Genomic DNA, 25,945 nt, shown 5'->3' with positions numbered 1-25,945 from the left:
GTACTTTCAGAGATAGTATCTTCCTCTTTCCCCTTCAACTGTCTCTTATCTGCTTTGCATATTCTTTTTTTTCCCTTCTTTTTCTTGTTTTGCCTTTCACCTCTGTCCCTTCCCCTTCCCACCTCTCCCGCCTTGGTGCACTGGCGCAGCTCCCACTGGAGGGCGGCAGACACCTTTCCCCTGCCTGGTGCTGCCCATGGGCACCCCGACCCTCGGCCGGGAGAGGAAAGGCCGCTGCTAGCTGTCATTTATTAACCTGCTTCTTTCACCGTGCGCTGGGAGGGTTATTTTCTGTCATACTTGGTACAAAGAAAGAGGTCGCAGGTGGCACCGTGATATTGGAACCCCCGAGCAGGTGGATGTGGGCTCCGGGGTGCTGCATCCAAATCCTGGGGCGTTTGGCTTGGTTGCTTAGGAATCTTGGTTTGGAATCTAGTAGAAATTTTGAATCCTTCAAATGCTACCAACTTCTGCTTTATTTTCTTTTGCTGTAACCAGGAGCAAAATTTGGCTTACAGCTCCTCATTGGTAATCTCAAATGTGTAGCTTTAGGATGGGTTGCCTTGAGCTTTCATGTCGGAGGTGAAATGTTGGGGCAGTGGCAGGAGGCTTCAATTGGTGTGAAATACTGGCAGAAAAGAGGTGCCACATTGCCCTGGAAAACTAGGAAGACGCTTTAGGTTGGCTTGCTCTTGCTTCAGAGTGCTTGGAAAACCTCCCGTGCCTGAGCGGAGTTCTGTTTGTAAAGGCTCGGTGAGGATCTTGTCTTACAGCTAATCATCACTAATATTTCAGTGAGGTTTTTTTTTAATCAATACTCTTAGTGTATCTTAGTGGCTTCCAGCCAGGTCCTATGGACTGGATGTTTCCAAAGAGACTCTTGGGCACTTTCCAGGCAGTGATACTCCAAGGATTTTCATCAATGCACATCAAGCCTTAGCAGCAACCTCCTAGTATTTTAATTTTGCCCCTTCTAGGTTTTCCAGTGCCCCATATTTTTGGCCCAGTGGGCAGCGGGGCAATGTTGCACCAATGTCCCCATGGCAGTGCTGCCAGTTCCACCTATAAGGGGAGTCTCTGCAGTGGTGCCCTACCTGGGGTTTTAATCATGCTGGCAAACAGCTCTGAAAAGATTATGCTGATCAGTTTTTTTTAAATTTAACCCTATTACAGCACATAAAAATGGATGGGAAAGCCATGGTAGCTACAGCCTTTTGTAAGTAATGCTTATTTGATTGGTCATATGAATAAATTGTAGATCATTTAGAAGTAAAGCTTTGAATAGATTACCCAGTAGGATTAGTGTCTTCAAATTCTTTTCATCACTAACTTAATTTACGTGACCAGAATGGATCGGGGTTATTTTTTTTAAAGTAATCCTCTGTCTACTCCAGTAAGAGCTCTACACACAGAACTAAAATTTATTCTAATGCTGCCCTAGAGGGGCTTGCTTGCTGGATTGGGTCCTTGGCCCTTAGAAGAAAAGCATGAGGATGAAAATGCAGTGATTTAATATTTGTTGAATTTCTTCCATACATGCCTGTTTACTTGAATGCTCAGCTGTTGCAGTGCCATGGATTTAATTGATTTGTGTGAGCTGCGTTTCATCCCAAGGCATGTAAACTGGAGGCAAAACTCTTTACATTGCTTACATAGTAGCTAATATTGATACAATGTAATACAGGAGAAATTATTGAATCTGCTACTCTTCGCTGTCCTTTTTTCCCCAAAAACCTTCTGTTGGTAGGGCTGATGTGCTGCCACTCTATGACCCTGAAATTACAGCTGGTGTCCTACAGCATCTTCTGTATTTCTGTCAGCCTCCTTTTTGTGTCCAGATTTACACCAGCAAAAAGCCATTTAGTGCCAGCCCTAAATGCTGTTCCAAGAGCATCCACTGAAGCCACCAGCTCGGTTGGTGGAAGGGCAGCATGGATCAAAGGCCAGCAAGCTTTGGGTGGGTGGCAGCAGGGTGGCAGTGCCGTGGCTGCAGGAGGTGGCTGTTAAGGCCTGTTGGGAAGGTTCTGCATTTTAGCAGTTACTGGGTTTCCTGTTGCGGTTCTCTATCGCTCAGAATTGTCACAGCCTCGAAGGACGCCTTTGCTGCCCAGCCTGGGTTTGAATGCAGTCAGTGCTTGAGCACTGGCATGGAAAAACAACCCTGCTGTGCCAAAACACAGCAGGAGGGCTCTGCTGCGGGGTGTTGGTGTAGGTCCCATGTCCATAGGTAGGAGAACAACTTGTACACTGAGGCATGGGGTTATCTCTGAGCTGGAATGTAGTTAAAAGTTCATTTCTTTTTTCATTTTTTTATCCAGATCACATGGCATTTAATTTCACTGCTGCAGTGTAATTTTCCTGCTATTTAGACAGATATAGTCATATCTCGTGTGATGTTCTAAATAGGATGGAACACATGAGAAATTATCTCCTGTTTTGGCATTGGTACTACATTTGGTGTCTTGGTGTTCTTCAAATAGAAGTTTTTACTGACGAAATTCGGAAAACACGGTGCATGATACATTGAAACATGACTGACTTATCTTTCTGGACCTATTTTTTTACTTTAAAATATTTTTCCCTTTTTCTCTTTTTTTATTTCCAAACAGGAAAAGAAAGTACATTCAGCAGAGACTCTTCTTCATGTAAGTGTTATTTATGCTTGTTTATGAAATTACAAAAGGCTTAAAATGCTCATTGAAACATTCAAATACTGAACACTTACCATCTGTTTATAGAAACCAAGTATAGAGCATGTAAAAATAGGCTGTAGTTATACAGCAATAATGCTCAGCAACTGATATCTAAAATCTGTCTGTGCAGTTCTTCTGTGTACCACCACAGAATTTAGAAACCATTGCAAAGCACTTTGCAGCCATTTAAGCAGCATGCCCATAAAGTTGGTGTGTAAATCCTGGAGGGATAATGTTAAAATGGTTTGCCCAAAGCGGAGGAGACCCATAAGTGAGAGCTTGATTTAGCACCCCAGAGTTCTTGATTCCCAAACCCTGTAACAAAAATCAGCTTTTCTGCCTTGGATCCTACAGAATCCAAGTTCTGCCCATAGAGCCATTTGTTTGTGTGCAGGTGTGTGCATGTGTATGTGTGGGTAAGAAAGAATGTGTGTACATCTATCTGGCCTCTAATAGCCTGTAGGTATTTCAGGCCTTCTCTACAACTTATGGTGAAGCCCATTAAAATAAGAGTAGATGCCACCAGCCATATATTGGTGAATACTGTTGCAAATGTTTAGTGAAAGCATTTGGCTCCAGTCTGGCTCTCAGTCTGGGGGAGCCTGTTAAAATATCCTTCGTGATACTGAGAAAGCTGCATGTCATAAAAACACAACAGTTTTTTTTTCTACACCATCCAGCGACCTGGTTTTTTTTTTGCAGATCTCAGCTTTGAAAACTGTTGAGTAGCATAGGAAGCTCTGCTCTGGTATTTCTTCCTAGTAAATAAATCTGATAAAATGTTTTATGGGGCTGCATAGATGAAGACTCTCATTGCCTTTATGCAAAATTAGCTTAGCAAGGAAAATGACTGCATTGTTCCCAATGCAGGGCCCGCTTTGCATAACTTCCAAGCATGTACTGTGTCCAGTGGCATGGCAAGCCCACGAGCACTCACCTCAGGCTGATTTCCCATAAGTCAATTTTTTTTTTTAAGGCTGTTTTTTTTTTTTAACAACATGTATCTCGGAATTGCAGCACTCCATTATGCTTGCGTAGCAACTTGCTGGTTAATATGTAGCAAAACGCCGTGTGGTAACAAATGTTTTTTTGCTATTGTTGAGCTGGAATGTTAGTTCAGCTTCTAGATAAAAGTGGCTTGCGCAAGGCGTCCCGGTAGACCATGATTTCTGTGGCTTGTACAGTAGTTCTGTAGGCAACCGTGTTCTGCTCTTCCTCTCCCCTGTGCTTCCCTTCATCTTCCACGTGAGCAAGAGGTGGGCTGACGGAAAGGCAGGAGCTGGCAGCCCTTTGCATCCTGCAAAGCACCAGCGTGGGGTTTATATTATGCCCATTGCTAGTCAAGCATCTGTTGAAAACACTCTTCATTCTGGTTGTGTCGCTAGCAGAAACATTGTTAGATGCTTTATTTAATAGCTTTAAACCACAAGTGTTCTTTGGCTGGTTTTATGGATAAGACAATCTTTCAGGAGAAAAAAAATTTAAAAATCCAGTAATAAGTGAAGGACACCCCACAAAGGATTAAAGAATCCTCCTTCCCTGCTGCTGGGAATCCTAGCTGAGATTAGGTTAAGAGTTTGTATCTTTGAGAGGTACATCATAATTTTTAAAAGGACACAGAGAAGGAAAAAATCCAGAAGGTTTTTGAGTATGAACATTTTCAACATTTGTAGCTCATTATTATTTCATTCTAGAATAGGAAATTCAAATCTCTTAAAAATCCTGTGAAGCATATGCTTCCCAGAGATTATAAATGGGAAATGGTGCAGCAAAAACACCTTTACGGGAAGAAGCTCCCAAATAGAGAAGAACCCAAACAGACAAACCCTACAGCAGTGACTGTATGGTGTCTGGAAACTGCAGAATAACCACACAGTGCAGATCTGGAGAGGTTTGCTTGGAGATTGCAGTATCCCAAAGAAGAATTCCTAGGTCAATACATACACTCTAAAATGAGTAATGAAAAGTCAGTGGTCCAGAGGCTATTTGCAGTGCAGCTTTCCATCACCTGCTGTGGCTTTTCAACAGCTAACAGCAAGCTTTGAGCATCAGAGCCTCTCTCCTCTGGTTCTGTGCATGAAATATTATGACTTTGACTCGATAACTCTATTTGTGCCTGTCTGTGCATTGGCTTCCCTTGGCTTCTACAATGGTGTGAGTTTCCAAAAGAGAGTTAAGCTCCAGGGATGGGAGTAGTGAGGTTATAGTGAAAGGCAGGATGGTGAAGCATTCAGGACAGGGATCTCTCCCAGGTCCTGTTCAAAGCAGGTTGACTCCTGTGGCAGTGAATGCTCAGTGGGGATTAACCTCTCAGACCGTGACTTGGGCCGGTCTCTGTTACAGGTGGTGACCACTTTGAGAAAGGGCTCTTTGTGATAGTAACCAGCCATACGTAGTTGTAATGATAAGAAAGGGACCATCTTATTGTAGTCACTTTGCGACAAATACTACCACAATTCATTACTTTCCATCAGTGCCTCATCCTATGGAGGAATCACCACTGCCCATCTACATTGAGGAGGGGACAGAAGTCCCGATTGGTGAGTGCAGTTGGGATGGGATTTGTTTAAGGGAGGGTATTAAGGGTACTTGGGTTTTATATTCCTCACATTTGTGTGTACCCGTTTGTCATTTAAAATTTTAAGGTCTGTTGCAAATGTTTTGGGGATTTTATTTTATTTTCTTCTTTCTATATTTAGAGCTCCTGAGAGTTGTTAAATACTGCTAGCATTGGTTTTCAGTGAATCATAAATCAAAGTACATAATTTATGCAGTGACATTGAAAGCTTCTATGTAGGATGTCTTAACGCAAGGCTGAGGGAAGATCATGAGTGTCACAAGAGGTAGTTCCTGCTTTGACCTCAACGCTGAGATACTCAGAATAATCTGAGGTCTGGGTCATCGTTTTTGTTCTTGCTGACACTCTCACACCCAGCACCCAACAGACTCACATTGCCCACACCACTGCATAGCCAGAAGAGAGGCTGAGAGGTTTGCCCTCACCTGCCATGCACCTTGGAGTGCTGCACACCCCCAGCTCTGAGCTCTGATGTAGAGGTATTGTCACTACCTGGACATACAGGCTGGGTGTTGTTTTGGGGATTTTTTTAAAATAGAGAAGTCTTTAAGATAATCCACAAAGAACGAGACTGAAAGATCAGTAAGTTGGACTGTGGTGATCTCTTTGGACAGTAGAAAGTTGTGATGGCAAAATTTCCTAGAGCCCCATCCTTATACAATCTGTTGTGGGCTGCATGCAGTAAGTGTGCCTTAGCTCTCACCTTGGGAATCTGCCTAGTTGAGATGTCTCTCATCAAACAACTTTTTCTTATTATATATCCTGAATTTTTCCATTCCTAAATTCAAGCAATTGCTTCTTGTCCTACTATCTTTTGAGCTAGCTTAATTACCTTCCTCTACACACAGTACCTGGAAGGTATTTATAGCTGAATCCCAGCCCAGGAGTCTTCTCATTTATAGAACATATTTATTTTAGCTCTCTTACTCTCTCCTTAGAGCACTTTTATTGTCTTTATTTGTATTTCCTTTAATTTCTCTCTCTCCTGTCTAATCTGTGGAGACTGGAACAACTCATAATTTGTTCACTGTGGCTCCTTTGACATAGCATTATGCTTTAGATTTCCATATTATCCCTTCCCGTGTACACATCCAGAAATAGCTTAGCCTTTGACCCTTCTGCATCACTCAGTAGCAGAGCTCCATTACTTGGCTAATCTTACCTGCAATCACCTTTAGGTCCTTCTTGGATTCACAGCTTTGCTAGCTGCTCCTCAGGCAATGTCACTGCTCTTCTGGGATGTAGGGCTTTAAACTTCCTGACACTAAATCCCCATCCCATTGCATGCCACTTACTTATTTTATCCAGGAATATTTTGAAACAGTATTTATTTATTTATTTTAACAATCTGAGATTTTATCATGGACGTAGAAGTTGTTACTGTTTTACCATATATGGAGAAAAGTACCTAAAATTTTGTATTTTGATACCTATTACTGTCTTTTGCATATTAGTCCAGATTCCTTTCCCAGCTTCATCATTCTTATTTGTATACCTTCCCTAACTTTTTCTTCTCCAGTTAAAAAATTCATAAGAACCAATAGGTTTAGCCTTCTCCTTGTCTTCATTTTGTACCTTTCCTCATTATACAACAAGTATATTGCTTCTGTATCTCTTCTATGCATGGCATGATGTGGTCTTTCTCACAGCATATCATCTTTTCCTCACCTTTCCTGGGGTTGTAGTCAGCTGAATGTCTGCTGGACATTAGTCCTCTCTTGTACAACTCCTAAGGCTGAGTTCTCTCTTGGCCCCTGGGATTTCATCTTGTCTTTCCCACTGCACTGAGAAAACCTGGACAGCTGAGGTGGTGGCACCTGCACCAAGAAAAATACTGTAAGGCTGATGAGTCACAGAACTGACACAGCAACCAACCAAAAAAAACCCCAACTATGAGTGGAAAGCTTTTTAGAGGATGTTTGTTCGGTGCTGTCATGAAGCAGGTTTGTTGGATCAGGCTCCGAAGTGCAGCACCAGCTGTGAAATGGCCAAATTGGGTTGGAGAGGGAGTGTTTACTTGTTCTAAAAAAGTGTCTGGACTGTCAATACAGCAAGCTGTGGTTGAGAGGCAATGAGTGGAAAAAGTAAATGATGCAGAGATGAGGGCAAACCGCAAGCTCTGAGTTTGGTATCTGAATGTCTGACGTGGGTCAGGACTCTTAGGTGCAGCATAAATCATCAAGGCAGGAAGCAGCTGCAAAATTCTGATCTGGGTCTGGGTCTCGGCATTGATCCTGCTTTTCATTGAGCTCACCACTGTGATCCACATCCAGGATGCCCATTTGCACCTGTATAGACCAGAATAAGAATAAAACAAAGTCCTGTCTGCATTTAGGCTGGAGTAAAATAGCACACGGTGCAGTTGTTAAAACATTTCACTCAGCACAACCATCATTTACTTTTAAAAGGTTGTTTGGAGAACTTAGATTATTTCCTCATCTGAAACACATTTTGGCTGGTATATGGCATGCATACTATTCTGACCCAGGCCTGACTGGTGATGGTAGATTGCTTTGTAGCTTCTGTATTTATTAAAAAAAATAGAGAAATCAGTAGATTTTTTCAGAGCCTAAAATTAACCGTGCTAATTATTTCAAGCAATTGAAAAAGCAACATAAATCTCGCTTGTTTATTACAGCTGCTTCATGAAAACAGCAGCTACAAATAATACTCTATAATGAAAATCACTGTCATAAATTAGCCAACCAGAGAATGAACGTTTGAGATCTGGACAAGGGCAGCATTTCCTTTTCTGGCAGGATGGTCTTTACATTGAGGAGAAGGTGGTTATTGCCTAAATGCTGGTTTTATCTCCTTGGGTGAAATTAAGAGTTTGACATTTCTGCAAAGATGGATATGACTTTTGATTGGGAAAAGGCCTGAGCTCTGCTTAATTTTTATGTACTTTTGCCCTTTCTCTAATACATTCCTGGAGGAAGGTAGCTGAGTGAGATGCAAAAAATATTTTATTAAGTCAAAAATATTTCTGAGGAGATGGAGAATATATTGTGACCATTAGCAAAGAACCTATGGAGTAGCAATAATATAGTGCAGGTCAAATGCTGGGAGTCTTGGTTCAGGCGAAATTTCAGTTATCTCCTATCCAACTACACAGTTCAGGAGATTCTAGATGAGGAAATAGGCAGAGCAGGTCCTTATTCCCCATCACCACTTATGGTAAGGTCATGGCCATATTCTCCCATCACTGCTCAGGACCTGTTGTGTTAAACCCTAAAGAAAACACCTGAGACTGCACAGTCCAAATTTACATTTTGTAAAGCAAAAACACAGGAAAAAAAAATGTGTCTTGGTAATCATTGCATTTGGGCTGTACAGGAAACCACCAAGGGAATAATTGCCTCCTTGGGGATCAGGTGCAGTAGAGAGTAGGATCAGAGCATATACTGAAGTGTTTATGTTTTTCCTTCCAAGTCACATTTGAGATGTTAGTGTTGTTTGATACCTGTGAAATTAGCTCAAAGACATACAAAATCAGGATATAATTCTCAACTGATTTATTCCAGCATAGCTTTGGTGATTCCAGTAGCACTGTTATTGCTTTGTCATTGTGTAAATTATGTCAAAAGTCAGAACCCCTTTTCCAGGAATCAGCCCTGCTGACCTTCAACCCCGCTGCACTTCTGCTGTAGCTCTGAGTCCCTACGTGGACAAAATCCCAGTTATCCACTTCCATCTTTCTGATCCGCTTTTGCTAATGAATAGCACTGACTTCAGTGTACTTTTGTCAAATGTATACAAGTATTAAGTAGACCTTGCTTCTACAGGATTCTTACACCCATGAAATCATCTTGGTATGGTGGAAAGCACCATTAGCACTCTGAAGCCATGTTCTCTTGGTTGTACTCATCAGACATGGTGCAGTTTGGGCTCATTTGGGGCATCTTGATTACAGGAGAAGAATTTCCTTGTAATTGCACACAGTTTCTTCTGCCACTACTCAGTCCCTGTTTTTAAGGTTTCTGATGTTTTCTTCGTGATAAAAACTGGATTTCTGATCTACTGCTCTAGGGCAGACTCAATGAAAGACAGATTCTTTGTTACTTTTTATGTCTCCTTTGAGAAGAGAAAGTGCCCCTTTTCCAGCCCAGAGGAGTATTTGACACCCTACAGAGAGCTGGCTCTGTGTCTGTCTAGGAGGTTGCCTTCCCTTGCAAGAGAAGGGAATCTTTTCTGTTGCATGTGATTCAAGGTTTGCTCTTTCATGGGGAGCTGGCACACAGAAAGCTTGATTTCTGCCAGGTACTGAGTGCCTTCTGCAAGGTATTGAGTGCCCTCCTATCCTTTGCAGCCAAAAAGGAGTTGATTGCTCTTGGCATCAGTCAAATCTGGACCCAGAAGACCACAGGTAGTGTTTACCAATTATTTATGTGCTTTCGCATGCCAGAGTTTGTCTGAATTGGTTTTCCTTGCATACAAGAGATTTGAGGTGTTAATGACTCTTGCTTGCCACTAAAACCATATTTTTTAAAAATAATAATAATACAATAATAAGCATGACATTTATTGCATTGCCATTGGGAAATTAAAAACCCCCAAAATTAACTACAGTCCAAGTAACTATTAGCTCTTCAGAGCTAATGTGTGAGTTATATACCCTGAATGAGCACCATATGCCAGCTCATTGTGGCACAGTGAGTCACAGGACACATTGTGGAAAGCAATAATTGCTTGGCACGCACTGAAGCACTCCATAGGGCATTTTTGTTTGGTTTTCTTAAAGGAATATGTTTTACTCTGACAATAAAATGGGCATTGTCTGATATGCTGCCACCAGGGACTGTTGCTTGTTTTGTACTTAACCTGGAGCTTACCCATTTGTCACTCACCACACACCCCCTCAGTATCTTTTGCTTTCCAACTGCTTGTATTGTGTGTGTGCAGTACCAGAAGAGTGAAGAGTGAGCCTTCCATTTGGTATCATCTTGTCATTTTGTGTTAATCCTCCTCTCCCTTCTCCTCCTCATCTTCTTTCTTTATCCAGTAGAGACATTTGGATTGTTTCTATGGAATAAATGTTCATCCTGAGCAGAGGGAATCAGTGGGATGAGTTGCATGGGGATTGGACAGTCTCCACACTTGTTCAGGGCTTGACCAGACAAGGCCATCAGCAAGCCAGTCTGATTTTGATTTTGGCCCTTCTTTGAGCAGCAGGCTGGGCTATGTGCCCTCCAGAAATCCCTTCTAACCTGAATTACTTTATGGTTCTTTATAATATCCACTTCCTTTTCTGATCCAGCCATAGTGCTTTGCACATCATAAACTCCTCACTCCCTGTCATTGTGACTCTCATTCATACCTGCATAGAACGGGAGTGACCTCTTGAAGGTTGGTGAGGTGACAGTGCTTTTAATCACAGGGGAACAACATCAAGATGTAAATGATGGCCCCAGGTGAGATTAGTAGGTGAAATTTGGGTACCTCTGAAATTATTTTGAATTTGTACCAGGATTTCACTTGAGTTCTCTTCAAGTCTTCGATAAGTTCCAATTGAAGTTATCAGTTGAAGAGTTTGATGCATAATTATATCAGGATGATACGTATTGAAAAAGTGGATACCACCTTTTTTCCTTTTCAGTGACAAATGTCATTCTGTAGCAGCCTAGAAGAGAGCTTTGGGGTGTTTAGGATTTAGTGAGTCACCAACTGCCCTCCCTGGGCCGTTACGTGCTGGTTTCCTCATGTGGCCGTAACCACGTGAGGGAGTTAATGCTGCACAGAGCATCTGCTCCTCAGCTCAAGGCTCTCCCAGCCCTGCAGCTGTCTGCCAGAGAGCTGGGACGTGCACAGGGGCATCTGTGAGCTCCATCGGGTAGCAAATTTTCATGGTCAGCCCATATGTTAGCCAAAAAACGCCCTTTGTCAGAACAATGCTATTTTAATTGTGTTGAGAGAAAGCAAGATCATATTCAGATTCACCATATCAACCTAGGGGATTTTCAACAATGATGTAACTATTGCAGGGGGAAATAAAACCTCAAAAACTCCCTTGCTGGGAAAAATAAGGGAATATTTCATAGTTTCAGAGGATTGCTCTTTCAAATCTGACAAGATAAGGTGCTTTTTTCCCATTTCTCTCCTTTAACAGCAAGAAGTATATTGATTATGCAAACACCTTACTTCCCATCAAGCTCTATCAAAAGTAAAATTTACAAATGGGGCTACCATAGTGAATTGAGGAAAGACTAAATATGAGTTACCAAATGCTTTTGTTGTCCCCTTTTATACAAGGCAGGATTCTAAAATCAAGATTTAACAGGACAGCCTTGCTTTCATTGCTGCCCTTCCTTTTCTATAATCACATCAATACTCTATCCTCATACAGATCCTCCTTAAATGATGCAGAGTACTGCTCTTTCAAGTGTGAAAAAGGCGTTGTGTCATGTAGAGGGAATATAGTAATGCAAGATACTGTTGCTCAGTAGGGTTGAAGTTCTTTTCTTCTCCACTCTTTGTGCAGTACACAAGCAATAGATTACAAGTCAAATTTAATGGGCAGATAGTATCCAAATGTGGAATTTAAAGCTGTACATCTGACTTCAAATCATCTAGGCTTCTCCTTCTGGAAAACTATCAGAAATTCATGTAGCTCTTGTACAGGTCACCTACAAAAATTCAGACAAGTTAACCAAAGGAAATCTATCACTTTCTACCATCAGTTTGTATGTGAAGTGTTTTTGTTACTATCTCAGCTGTTTGTCAGGTGCCTATTATTTATAGTGGAACTGCAAGCAATTTCCCACCTGTCCATTATAAGCTTTTGCATTAAAAAAAAAATAGTGAAAAACAATTGTAGTAATGATGAAAACAGCTTTAGATACTAAAGCTTAATATGCCACATTGGTATCTTATGTAAATGTGTTTGCTGAGATGAAATTGCACTGAGAAAAATCCTCAACTGGTAGCAGGAGTAAGTTCAGTTTACCGTAGTCAGGCTAGGACTATAAAAGCAACCTGCAATGCAACCATCAGCTGGCATTTGTTTGAAATGACAAGAAGAGACGGGGAAAAATACTCAGGCTGTTCATGTATTGTCACACTTTATTTGAGGAAGCTTTCCTTCAAAAGCCAACAGAAAAACAAGTAACTAATTACCTGTAGCCTATGTGATTGACCCTGGTATAAAGGTGGGATTGCAGATACTTGTTTCTTGTGTTGGAATCAGCCTTTGCTCTAATAAAATTCCTTTCAGACACAGAAATTCCAGGGTGAATTCTGTGGGGCTTTTGTCCAAGTAGTGTGTGGGCTCAGGGTTTTGTTCCTGCTTGGTGTGTGCTCTGCACTTTGCAGGCCATGGTATGCAGAAGTGGTTTATGTGTTAGTTTCCTTGGAAAAGTGAAGTATTTGTTCTGGTGCTGTTTGGTTTTCATAGATCTTGACACAAAAATGAGCACAACTCTCAGTCTGTAAAAGCTGATGTCAGAAACCCATGGCAAAACTGAACTGAAAATACACCTCTGGTTGGGAATTAGTCTGAATCACATGGTATTTAAAAGCACCATGGCTTAGTGGTCAATACCAAAGGTTCTGCTTGTAACTCAGAACATCAAAGCAGATGGGCAGTGATCAAATCAGTGATTTTTGATCAAATAATGCCCATTTCAAAACACGTCAGACATAGTGGTCTTCTATTTCAAATGCCCTCCAGGAGCGTAGTGAGTAGCTCTGAGCAGTCAGGGTGGTTGAGAGGACAGGGCTGCAGCTGGAGACAGAGCCAAGGCTGTTCTGGGATTAAACAAAACATGCCATTGTCCGGCCGTGCAAGCCAGCACCTGGCACCAGCTGTAGGAGAGCAAATAAATATCATAGTGTCTACAGAGCTTCACTTTTTTGTGTATGTGAAAGTCTACATTTCACCAACCTGTTTTGCAAAGTTGTGCTCTCCATGAGCTTGTTCACCAGCTTTGCCACTTCTCCTTTTCGCACATCCCCTGCAGACCCCCCCGCGCTGCTGTGCTGCCGTGTCAGTGGTTTCAATTTCATTTCCTGTGCGAAACTTCATATGCCTGAAGTTTTTGTTCCCTTTTATTTTTTTGCTTGATGGAAAGAAAACAACAACAGTCAATTAAACCACAGGTTGAAGGCCTGTGAGTAGAGGTGCCCTGGCTGAGCACCCCAGTCACCCAAGTGCCCTGGTTCAGCTGCAAAGGGTTGTTGCTCCACTTCTTAAAAGATTACAGCTCATTTCTGTCACTGAGTAATTTTTTTGCTGATATTTACTGCCAGCATGGAGGAGAAGTCAAGGCTAAAATCAAAAGTAGCTCACTCTCACCATTAAGTTTTAGTGCTCGTGGCCTAGCCCTCAGGGCTTTGTAACCTGCTCAGATTTTATAGCCCTGTAATGGGACTAACACTGCGGATCGCGTGCGTGTAATAGCTGTTTTCCTGGTACAGGTTGGCTGGCTGCTTTCCACCCATGGTGCTGTGTTGCACAACTCTTCCTTCCATTAATGTATTCTAGAAAAAAAAATCAGGTGTTAGGCAGAAGGGGCACAAGAACAAAGGAGAAGAAAGGATTGTTCCTTCCACTGATGATGTGGGGATCTAGATTTGTGGGAGTAAGGTACTGTATGACATGTTTAAACAGCTGCCACAGGTGGGATAGAAATCTGTGCTCAGTTATTGTTTAAGTTAAGATGAATAGGTAGGAGCAGACTATGGCACAACTCCAGCTTTGTGTGGAGGTGGCCTAGGCAGGTATGGCAACAGCTGATCAAAGCCATTGCTGGGTATAGAAGACTCTACTTGTTTTTCCAAAAACGTGTAATCTTATACATCCATCTGTTTTTTACTTAGTTAGAAAACATAATAAAAAAGTACAGTAATCCTCAATTGCAGGAAAACCCTGAGCATTAGCATGGGTAAGCTCAGTTAATTTAAGGCTAAATTTAGAACTAGTGTGAAAGAAAAAACAGACGAGGGTGAAATGATTTATTCCCAAGACAAAATTACTTTGAAATAATGAATTCATATATTTTATTGCACATTTTCCGTACTAAATGGCTGCTTTATTGTTTCTCTTCCCTGCGCTGGGGCAGCACTCTGTTATCGTAGCATGGAAATTACTGTCTGACATTATCATGTGTTGTAAGTGCCTTGCAGAAGTGTCACAGAGGATCAATACCCTATTAATCACATGCAAAAAATTCAATAGGCACAGTGCACACCACTGACCATTCGAGTTCATAAGCTTTGTGAGCTTTAGGGGGTTTGCCTTTTTTTATAGCAGGATGAAGGACATCCCTTAATTGATTTTGATGTGGTTTATTTGTGGCAATATAATTAATTTAATTGACACCAGGACTTGATAGAAAGTTGCAATCCATTCAACAGCAGGCTGTCACAACCAGAAATGAAAACAAAATATGGCAACGCTCGTTCCTTTGGTCAAAAGGTGTATAACTGCAGGGTACAAGGAGGTTGAAGAGTTGAGGGTGTGCACAAGTCATTGAATCTTCTTCAGCAGTGGATATAATGCATTTTGTTAAGGGCCCTCTCATAAGGACAAAGGCCGCAAGAGGTGGTGTCACCCAGTAAAGTAATGATTTTCCACTTTCACAGTGGGACAGCTGGTAGAGCAGAGGGACAGGCAGGGATGGCAGTGGGAAGCTGGTGCTTCTTTCCAGCCTGTTGACAGTCAGGAGGCTGTGAGCTGGCACACCCGGAGGCATTAAATTGGGTCAGCAGTTGGCTTCACTTGAACAAACCCAGGTTTTAACTGGTTGTTCTCCTGCACATAATCACCAGCACAACGTGCAAAGGATGCGCAGTTTCCCCTCAGTCTCTCAGCCTCTGCCAGCCCTTCTTTCACACTCTCCTTCCTCTTGGCTGCCTTTGCAAGAGTCACCCCTGGGCTTTCTTCTCTGAGGAGGGGACAGAGCAGGAGCCCATGGCTCTCCAGGCAGGACATTTCATTTCTCACTGGGATACAGGAGACACTGTGCCCACAGGGGATTTCAGTAGGATGGAGCCATAACCAGTGTGACTCAGTGCTCCAGTCCTCCACTCCTCTGCATCCCATGCTCTTCCTTTCTGACTGCCACGGCTGCCCTGGGCCATCTCCCTGGGGAATCAGGCTCCATCCCTGAGGCTGGGAAGCATCATCTTTGCTTCAGCCCCTTTTTAGGGTCAGGGTCATGCTCCCTCTGAAGCCCAGTGGAGTTTGTGGGTATTCATTTTCCTTCTTTCCATCCCACACAACGGGAAAGGAGTTTTTCATTTCCTCCTGTTCTGGATTTAGTTGTAACCGCTTTGTTCTTTGACATAAATAAGTAGAACAAAATGAGCATCTAGAGTATTATGTGACTGCAGATTTTCTGCTGCTGAAATCTGAGCAAAGATGCAGGATTTTATAACAGCTCAGTGCTATGACATGGTGCCTATTTGAAGCATTTGAAGAGCATGAATGGAAACACCAGCAAGGGAAAAAAGCATGTAGGGAAAAAAGATACCTTTTGTCCAGACCACAACTGATGAAAAAGAAATTGCATTAAGCCCTGGGCTTTTCTTTCAGTGTAGGCTTCAGCTTTATAAAGAAGTTAATTTTGCTCCTAGAAAAATTTCAGTAGCAGATTTTCCAGTCAATCTTAGAAGACTAAAAAAAGCATCACAGTGAAAGAAAAGGAAATGATGAAGAAGTGAGAAGGGAGATGGAGAAAGTTGGAGCGAAAACCAAGAATGAAGAAAAGACAAATTGATTTTAGGGTTTAAATAGCAACCCAAACCCAGGGAAAAGTATTCAGAAAAATAAGAGTGCATTAAAACAGAACACTGAGCTGTAGTCCAGGGAATTTTTAGAGGCACTTTTTAAGAGGAAGAGAGGCAATGTGTGCAATAAAGGGAGAGGTATTATTTTTCAGAAAACATAGGTATCTTGTTCAATGAAGCAGAACGAACTTGGATATGAATTAGGGACAATAAATGAAGTCAGGTGCTCTTTGGACACTGGTGTGGCCTTGAGGGCTGCCAGACATAAAGGCTTTTTCTCCTGCAGATCTGAAAGACTTGCACTAAAGCCATAAGTTTGATCGAGGGGCTGTTTATTTTAATCATGTATCGATTGGCTTAACCACACTGCCCTGGGAGGGAGGGAGAGCTGTCAACATCAAGAATTACAGCTTTCAAAGTTCCAAGTAATCCTAGGAAATGAGCCAAACATAATAAATGCAGTTTTATTTTCGACCTGATCCTACTACTGTTGAAATCAATAGCAGCTTTTCCATTGCTCTCAATGAAAGTGGAAGCTGCTTATTTGAAGACAAGCTCCGATCCAGCAATCAGGGCATCTAATTTTGAAATATTCATGAATGTGAATGTAAAATAATAATAATTTTTAAAAAGAGCCAACCTACAAATAGATTGGCAGTTCTAGGAAAGCTGAGTGTTTAAGGAAGGTTGACTTCAATTTGCAAGATACAAAATAAAAAATGACAGAAAAAAAAAGAGAGATGGCAGTGTCTAAAGAGGAAGTGAGTTTAAACAGGGTTAGAAAAATTAATTATAAAGTAGTAAACGGATGTCTTTCAAAAGTCATTGAGGCAGAAAGGGATGAGAGAGCACTGAGAAGCTCAAGATATACAGTCTGTACAGGCTGAACTTAGTAGAGAAGGGTCCTTGAAAGCATAAGTAGTGATGGTACACATGATACTGCAAAAATGGTTCATAAAGTGAGCAGTACAGCCATACAGTCACCCCTCAAGCAGCATTCTCATCAAGGTCAGAGACACTCTGAATGTATACTTTACTTTTAGTTTTCTAACAGAGGAAGAAGCTAGGGGAAAAAAACACATTCAGTTACCATTCTAGTCAGCAATTAAGTATGTTGAATCTTTAATCAAAGTTTATATGAATTGGCCAAAAAAGAAGTATCTGTTTTGCTGTGGTTTCTGATGTTCAGATGCAGGACAGGGCATTTATTTTAGCATGTGTAAATATTTACAAACACGTGTCTGTGTGTACAGGCAGACTTTGATTTTCCCATTTCTATCAGTATTTGGAGAAACACTTTTTGAAAGATTTGATTTTTAGAGACTATTAAATGAGGTGGCATCCATGATGGATTTGCCCTCAAGGCTCCTCCTGGAAGGTGTTGCCTTGCATTGGTTGCTTGTCTCCAGCTGTAAGAAGCTTGGAGTGGATCATTACTGTAATCTCAAAGCAAAAACTGAGCACAGTGTATTTTCAGATGTGTAATCCATGGGTTGTCTGTCAAAAAAAAGTCAGTGGTTCGGCAGTATTGGGAGTTGTGTCTGTTTTGACAACCAGCAGGTCCTGGCCGTGCTAGTGGCCTTCCCTCATCTGCATCACTCAGCATCTGCCCCCTCTGTCCAGTGCCTCCCGCTTCCCCTACCCCTCATTTTTTTGCATGTTATGAGGGATTACATTTCAATGCCAGTATTTCTTTAAAGGGTATGGGTTATCCGAGGTGCAGGCTGTATGTGTGAAGATCCGATAGCTGTAGCCCAGGGGATGGCCCAAGCTGAGCTGGCTGTGAAAGTGCTCCTCTTATGGCTGCTCTTTCAGTATTTTCAGCAGTGCACCAAAGACAAGTCATGAGGAACAGCAAGAGAGCCTGGGTTTTTGTGGGGTATTTCACCTGAGGAAATCTGTGCAAGGGACAGACATATGATTGTCCTGTGGAAGAGCCTTCTGGCTGTACCAGCAAGCAGATTTTTGAGAAATGCAAAATGCCTGTGCTTGATCCATTGTTCTATTTTTCCATATTTTATCAGCATCAATTTGACAGTCAATTACTCCATCCTCAGTTAATAAGGGTTTGTACCAGTATATGTGAGAGCAGTTCTGGGCCTGGCCCAGTCTGCATTCCTTCTCCTCTCACTTTCGGATTGGGCTCTTTCAGTGTGGCTGGGCTCAGCCTAGGGGCACACCATAAATAGCAGGCTTGACTGCTGCTTTTTATTTATCCATATTAAGTTCATCAGATGAAGCCATAGCTTCCTGGGGCCATCTGAAGCTTCCTGCAGGGGGTACTCTCCCAGTCAGATGTGGCTCCTGAAAGGCAGACGTGTGTCTCTGGGAGGCAGACATATGCCTCAGACTTGGATCGCTCCTTTTGGACTATGTGGTTGTAAGAGCATTTTTTCACAATATATTTCCTTGGGGGAATCTGATGGACTTAGATCTCGGATACCATCCCCACTAAGTTATACAGTAAAAATAACCTATTATTCTCTGGTTCTGACCTGGGTGGTGACAACATATTGTTTCAGCATCTCTGTCAGACTATTTCCCTTAAGAGCCATTTTAACCTCACCCAGTGGGACATAACTAAAGGAAATGAAACTCCAACCCCATTAAGGAAAAAGACAATGCCTTTCACTAAACAAACTTACTTTTCTTGGCTTTTCTTCGCCAGGGAGAATCGCCCCGTACCCCCCACCCTTGCAGCCTTTGTAGACAGTTCCTGTAATTGGGAATGGCTGGGTGGACACCAATGGTTGGCAGCAAAGGGGGACAAATCCGACATCCCTTGAACGTGACATGGGCTGGGACCACAGTCCCAGGTGGCCGCTTAGCGACAATTCCTGTGGTACTGGTGGACAGTACGTGCCTGCCAGCCACAGCTGCCGGCCCTCCAGACACAATTGGGATTTTAGCAAGTCTAGACACAGTAAAGCTGGGCTGTTACTAATTTTGTGCAAGCCTTGGATAGGTACAGTGCCCCACTATTGAGAGCTGGTGACTTGCGCCAAAGTTCGTCTCCTGCCTGTACAGTGAAACAACCCCAAAACCAAGCATGACCTTGAGGGTTCGTGGACTGAGGGAGAGATCACGATCTGTCATCACACTCCAGCTAAGGCTGAAGCAAAATTTACGCTCACTAATTAGGTTTCCAAGCACAGCCATTAATTGGGGATATCTTGAGACAAATTAGAAGTCCCTTTTTATAATGCAGTTCCACTGCGTTACAAAGAAGGAGTCTGGAAAGGCACCATTTCACACTTTGTGTGTGGGTAATTGGGACAAACCACAGGGCGATCACCTTGTCCCAGGGAGAGTCAGGGAGAGTCAGAATGCAATCAACTGGCCAGCCTTGCAAACTCTGGGTAGAACTGACTAACACCTGGGTCAAAGTAAATCCGCAGGCAAGAGGATTAGAGCTGGCAGAAAAATAAAGAACTCTGTGTCACAAGATAAAAGTAGATTGCAAAAAATTGCAATCCTGAAGAGTTTTTAATCTTAGAGGTGGCTAATGCTGCAGGTCCACTTGTGTTTTTTTACATAAGGGGAGCCTGTGTCCCCAGTGTTCTGTTTCGGGGTATTTCCAGTATCAGTCCCTATGGGGAGCAGTTAAGCTCCTATTTCAAACCTAATCCTTCAGGTTTATATATCTCTGTGCCCTCTTAAGCAGGTTTATGGCTGTCCCACCAGTTCACAGAAAAACTGTGTGAAAAATAAGAGCATACCCTAAACACTAGGTGTGAGACTCTCTTTTGCACACTTTCTCCCTCTGTTGATGAGTGTTTCAATAACCCCTGTGAAGAACAGCTTCCATGAGATGATCCAAATGCCCTCCATTCCTCAGCCCAGAATAGCCTGTTGCCTGATGGTTATGACATCCTCCTGCAAGATGAAAGATAGGGATTCAAGCAGCGCAAATAGCAAAAGAAAGCAAAAGTGAGCTTTCTCTATGCCTGGGAGTTGTTTCAGTGAGAGCAGGACATCAACCACCGTGTAGGTATCTCTTTGAAGAAAAGCAGTTGCATCCAGTTATTCTTTTTTTTTCTCCCTCAAGAGATGACTCCAGGGATTTATGCAGGATGGTGCCTGTCTGGGGCTTGAAGCAAGATGCAGATGTCACAGGGAGGTTAAGGCTGCTGTGAATCCCTTTTAGAGGGACCTCCATTAATCTCCACCCATGATACTACAACTGAAGCTGGCTATTGTGAATTAAGCCCCAAAAGCAGCTAAGCACCTAGAGGCTGTTACAGAGCCCTACCATTTTTATTCCATTACTGCACTGCTTTATCTCATTCCATGTCTCTAACAGTGACCAACAGGAGGTATTTTAGCAGAATATGTCCTGCCCTCATCCCCCTGCGGTGGTGATGGTCCATCACCCTGAGATTCACTTTCTCCTTCTGTGAGCTCTCTCTGCTGTTGACCACGAGGTATTGCAGTGCTCGTGTCACCTCTGTGCAATCACCAGTGGCCTTGTTTAAAAAACAGTAGAGAGTCATAATGATTAACATTGCGGAGATTAAAGTCCCTCTTTAGATCATGGCCTGATAGGCAGCTGCTGTCACAGTGCGTGCGTTGCAAAGGCCACCAATGTGCCAGTGGGGCAAGTGTGGAGCTGCTGTGGCTTGTGGCAGTGGTAGCCGTCTGAAACTTTCCGTGGTGGATGGAAAGATTTACAGGTACAGTGATGCATATCTATCTCAAAATCATATTTGGATTAAAAACTTCCTACAGAGCTAATGTCAGCTCAGTCTTCGGGTCACTGCCACGAGCTCAGTCAGGTTAGAGATCAAAATCAGCACACAGGTACGGGGGAGGCTGGCAGATATCAAACAGGATAATCTGCAGCATGACTTTTTTATGACTGTGCGCTCATAATGACATGTGCAAGCAGCGAATGGTTGTGGTCTGGAATAAACTTGCTGGTTTGCCTGGTTCTGGTGAAAATTTCAGTATTAAAACACTGTGCAAAAATAACTGGTCAGATCCAGCTGAAGTCACTTGAGTTATGTGGGGAATTAATTGGCTGCATATGCCTGAGGTCTGAGTTAACATAGCTACAAGTTACTCCTAAATTGTTTTCATTAGAAAATCTTGGGTTAAAAGGTACTTGACATAATAATTCTTTGTTGTTATTTTTCTACAATCTATGATTTTGATAATAAATTATATATATAAATTATTAAACCAGCTATGATTTAATATGACTCATGCCACTGACTTTTTACTTAACTAAGGAGCCATCATTCTCAGCAAACTGTTCCATTTCATAGGTGTGCATAACACAGTAATTGAATATAAAGGCTCATTTTTGTCCCTTTATTGATGTCAAGGGAAAACAGCGCAGTTATGAAAATGGAATAAACTGAAAAGATTCCTTCAGTTCCTGCAGGTTGATTAGAACAAATGACTTTCCATTCCAGTTTTTATGAATGTATAGTTTTCTGAAAGCTTTATAGTACTTCAGGGAATGGAAATTGCAGGCAATAAAAGATATAGGATCACTCAGGTTATTGGGAAGTAGAAGAATGTGTTTTATCTGGAAAGGTGAGATTTACTATTCTGTATTTCACATAAATGTTTTAGAAGGAATCAGATGCAGTGATTTGTACTTTATTTTGGGCATGGAGGCAGCCTGAGGCACTTGCCCAGAAGCACCACGTGCTGGAGCCAGCACGAGGAGCGCTCCTGGGGCACCTCTTCCCTGCAGGCAGCAGGTCAGCAGTGAGCAGTGGCACGGTGCCCTGCACTGCTCTGGCTGCAGAGAGGTGACCACACAGTCAGGGGTGCTCTGTCTCTCCTGCTCAGTGAAGCCATCAGATGTATCTCCTTATCTCAGCTTGATTAACGCCACTGTTTTGTATGGAATTATTTGTATGGAATGTTTGGCTAAACAGTTCTTGCAGTGTTAGTGAGCTCCGCTGGAAAAGAGTATAATAAACCCCTCTTTTTTTTTTTTCTTTTTCTGTGTAGAAAGCAAAAATATGGCAACAAAGGAAAAGCTTCAGTGCTTGAAAGATTTCCACAAGGACATCCTCAAACCTTCCCCCGGCAAGAGCCCGGGGACACGGCCTGAGGATGAGGCAGAGGGGAAGCCGCCCCAGCGGGAGAAGTGGGCAAGCAAGATCGACTTCCTGCTGTCCGTGGCAGGTGGATTCATTGGTTTAGGCAACGTCTGGCGGTTTCCGTATCTCTGCTACAAAAATGGCGGAGGTGAGTTTCATCCCATGCTCAGGAATCAATCAGTCTGCCCTATGCTCACTGTTTTTCAGTGCCTTCATCCTGTTTTTAAGAAGAATGTTCATCTGTTTTCTGCCTTCCTGACCAGTCTTTGGGAGAGATTGTTTAATTGCTGAAGAGTTTTTATTAAAATTTTATCAGGGAAAAAACCCAGAAATTTCAAATGTTCTGCTGTTGAACCTTTTGTGCTCTTTTACTTCTGTTACAACTGAGTCTGAGTTTTAACCAAAAGATATGCTATTAGTATAAACCAGTAGGATTTCAGATCAGAGGATTTCAGAATAAGAGCAGTCTGAGCCATGTGAAACTGTGGTGTGCCTAACAATCTGCCATTGTTATTGCAGATATTTACTTTAAAGAGGTAAGAAAATGCCTTTTCCAGCCTATGCCTATCCTTTTTGCAGAGAAAATGAGCAAAAATATCCCAATATAAGATTATTGCATTCTAATATTAAAGTATCTAATATGTTTCTTTGTTTATATGTGCCTGTTGCCACTTTTTAGATTTTCTTGTGTAATTTCATTCATTTCATCTCACTTTATACTATTGTATTTTCTCAACAGGTGCATTTCTTATACCTTATTTCATTTTCCTGTTTGGGGGAGGTCTTCCTGTGTTCTTCCTGGAGGTAGTGCTAGGACAGTATACCTCTGAAGGTGGAATTACATGCTGGGAAAAGATCTGCCCTATTTTCACTGGTTAGTACATCTTGTGTTTTACTGTTTAAAGACACCTCTGTAAACCATATGTAGCAGCACCATTCCCCTCATGTCCATTAATTCAGCTATTTGCTCTAGTAATTAAGGGTATGATATAGGTTCCTGGAAAGGTAGAAGTCAGAGAGTCTGAAGGACAAAGTGAGGTATTGATTCTGATGCTATCAGCTTGTTAACTGGCAAAACTGCCAATAACCAAGAAAGAAATTACATATTATGCCTTTTAAAGGCAATTGCACATTTTGTTTACATGTATCAGAGAAAATGTTGTCTTGGAAAGCTAGATGGCATAAATGAAACCATCTTTAAATGTTTTTTTGGTCTGGAAAGACCTCTTCCATGTGAAAGCCTATCATTGGCATCATCCCTCTACTAGTGATACAATCAAAACCTGGACAGCGTTTTTTGGTGGGATTTAGGAACAGGGCTTTGGTCATAGCTGAGCAGGTTCTGGCAAATGTTGGTCTGATACTACCAAAGGGCCTTTGCCTGCTCACAGGTACAGTATGAAGACTGCTCTGGAAGTCAACTAGAAGCAAAAATGAAAGACAGGTTAGAAAAATGAAGGTAGGATGCCTGTCTTGGGTGTAGATTGCCCTTTACAGCTGGACAGCACAGGCAGAATCATTTGGAACAACCACACTAAACATGTGGCCCTGTTCAAATCCCATTTGGAAAGAGTGGGAACTTCACACTGGCATGTCTCTAGCTCTGCCACTGTTGCTGTTACAGGCATCTCTCTCCCCTTATGTCACCCCAAGCAGAAGTGGGGGTTTTCTCTGAGGCTCACACTCCCACCAAGTACTCAAAAATGCTGCTGAAGCTGATGTAATTGTGCTGCTTTAGCTTAATTTTCTTCCTTCTCCTCCCACTTTTGTGAAAACTTCTTTTTTTTGAGGAGGAGGGGGAAGAAGGAATGTTCCTTGTTTAAATAGCAATCTCCTAGGCATCCATAAAGAGAAAGGGTAGCTAATGTGACCAGCTGTATATGCTGAAAGAAATGCAGATGTACAGAATAAATAGCACTTGCTCTGTTTGTTTCTATCTGACATAAAAATAATCTCTGGTGATAAAGACTTCTGCTGCAACAAGGTTTTAAGCTGTAAAATATGAGGCAGGTATCCCAAGTGGTAGAATATCCATCAGAGTGATGTTAAGGGAGCCTCATAGGTTCTTGTAGGAGACAGCTCCAAGTTTTTTAAGGAAGTCTTTTCATTTTGCCTGTGGTTCATAAATAATAAACTGTGTGAGCAGAAATCAATCCAGTTAACCATAAGAGCCACAAATACCATGCTTCCTTTGTACAAGTGAGATTGGGGCAGAAACAACCACTTTTACATTGATTGCTTTTTAACTCATTCAAGATACATCCTTTTTTTCCTCCTACATAGACAGAGCCCAGCCAGTTGATAACTGAGTGGTGCAGGGGCTGTCCAGCTGAGCTGCTGCCAGGAAAGTTGGCTTGGGGGACAATGTGGCAAGATTGAGGTTGCCCACATAGGTATCTAAGAAGTGAGATGGTATAGCAAACAAGCAAAGCCTGATGCCTTGACTTCCCTCTACCAAAACTTGAAATAGCTGGGTTAGTGTTCCGTTGGGGAGACATCCTGCAGTCCTCCCCTCAGGGTCAGCAAACCATTGCCAGAAACTCAGCCCTGAGTGCCAGAGATGGTGGCAGGTCTGTGCTTATGTGTGGTTGAGCTGAGCTTCCATCAGCAGTTGGGTAGGGCAGGATCCAAGTCCAAGACACAGTGGGAATAGCAGCAGCCCCAGGAGATCACACAGTGCAGCAGCTGTCACATCTGCACCCTTTTCTTTTCTCTCCCCTTCTTGGCAGGAATTGGTTATGCTTCCATAGTGATTGTGTCCCTTCTGAACGTGTACTACATTGTGATCCTGGCCTGGGGACTCTACTACCTGTTCCAGTCATTCCAGAGCGTCCTGCCATGGGCACACTGCCACCAGAAGTGGAACACGCCAACCTGCGTGGAAGACACTCTCAGGAAGAACAAAACGCTTTGGATATCACTGAATGCCACTAACTTCACCTCTCCTGTCACAGAGTTTTGGGAGTAAGTACCCCTCTTCATGGTGTCTTTGGGGAGCTTTCAGTGGCATGCCAGAAGTCAGTCCTGAGATTTTATGGAAGCCCAGTGGGGAGTGTTAGATAGAAAAAGAAAATTCCTCTGGGTGTTAGTTGTTTGACCAGTGTTTGCTACTGGTTCTTACCTATCTTGAGACAGACTGGTATGTCTAGGAGTGGTGGGGGAAGGTGTTAGATGTGTAACTGTGTTTATCCTAGACCATACAGGGAGCTCTACAAACCCAGTACAGCTTCTTCTTTGGAAGAAAAATTATTTCCTTCTTGGCTGGATTCTCTGAGTGCAGCAAGAGAACATGAACAAGTCACTGCAGATGCCTTGATAGCAGGGATTTACAGTGGAAATAGTGACAAATCATCACCTTTGTGGTTGCCTCTTCCCCAACTGTTAGCATTTGCAGTACACTTTGTGAAGCTATAACACATCTCTTTTCAATCTGACAACAATATAAGGCTTTGACCTCGGTAATAAATCTGACAGAGGTGGTGAATGTTGTCCTGTACTCCAGGTTTCTCAGGTCATCTCTGTCACAACATTTTTCTCTGCAGTCTCTGAGGAGACTGTTTTGACAGATGCCTGAATTTTATCAGTCCTAAGCTTCTTATTCCCATTTCTCTTATTTTTCAAGTTTTAAATCATATTGCGTAACATGATCTCTGAACAGGCATGACCTCAAATCTATGTGTGTTTATATAAGTGTCAAAACATAGCAGTGGAGGAAGACACCTGTAGGGAAACTTAAATCCAAAGAATCTACAAATAGTTTATTTTTTTTTTTTTTTCTTTTAAGGGTAGAATCCGTTTCTGGCCCAGCTTGGCTTTTTCAGCATGTTTAAAGTCCAGTTTCATTTCTGATCAACTTGTACCTACTTCTCTATTTTTAAAATAAGCATCAG

At 42.3% G+C, this 25,945-nt stretch overlaps 1 protein-coding gene across 2 annotated transcripts in view; it reads left to right on the top strand.

The window, feature by feature from the left end:
* The window catches only part of SLC6A6 (solute carrier family 6 member 6), a 57,228-nt gene that overhangs the window by 1,513 nt on the left and 29,770 nt on the right, over positions 1-25,945 (top strand). Inside the window, exons 2-7 of one of the 2 annotated variants that reach the window (XM_085072555.1) lie at positions 2,610-2,645; positions 5,168-5,233; positions 9,581-9,637; positions 21,964-22,203; positions 22,795-22,929; positions 24,785-25,019. In XM_085072555.1, the coding sequence (XP_084928681.1) occupies positions 2,610-2,645; positions 5,168-5,233; positions 9,581-9,637; positions 21,964-22,203; positions 22,795-22,929; positions 24,785-25,019 (769 nt within the window). Of the gene's footprint in view, positions 1-2,609; positions 2,646-5,167; positions 5,234-9,580; positions 9,638-21,963; positions 22,204-22,794; positions 22,930-24,784; positions 25,020-25,945 lie in introns of those variants that run through there. The other variant, XM_085072553.1, reaches the window with a different exon arrangement.

The sequence above is a fragment of the Lichenostomus cassidix genome, chromosome 12 (genome assembly GCF_008360975.1).
Source record: "Lichenostomus cassidix isolate B80296 chromosome 12, HeHo_3.0, whole genome shotgun sequence".
In the NCBI taxonomy this organism is placed as follows: domain Eukaryota; kingdom Metazoa; phylum Chordata; class Aves; order Passeriformes; family Meliphagidae; genus Lichenostomus; species Lichenostomus cassidix.
Note: the sequence above shows the minus strand (reverse complement) of the source record. Positions and strands in the feature narration are given on the sequence as shown.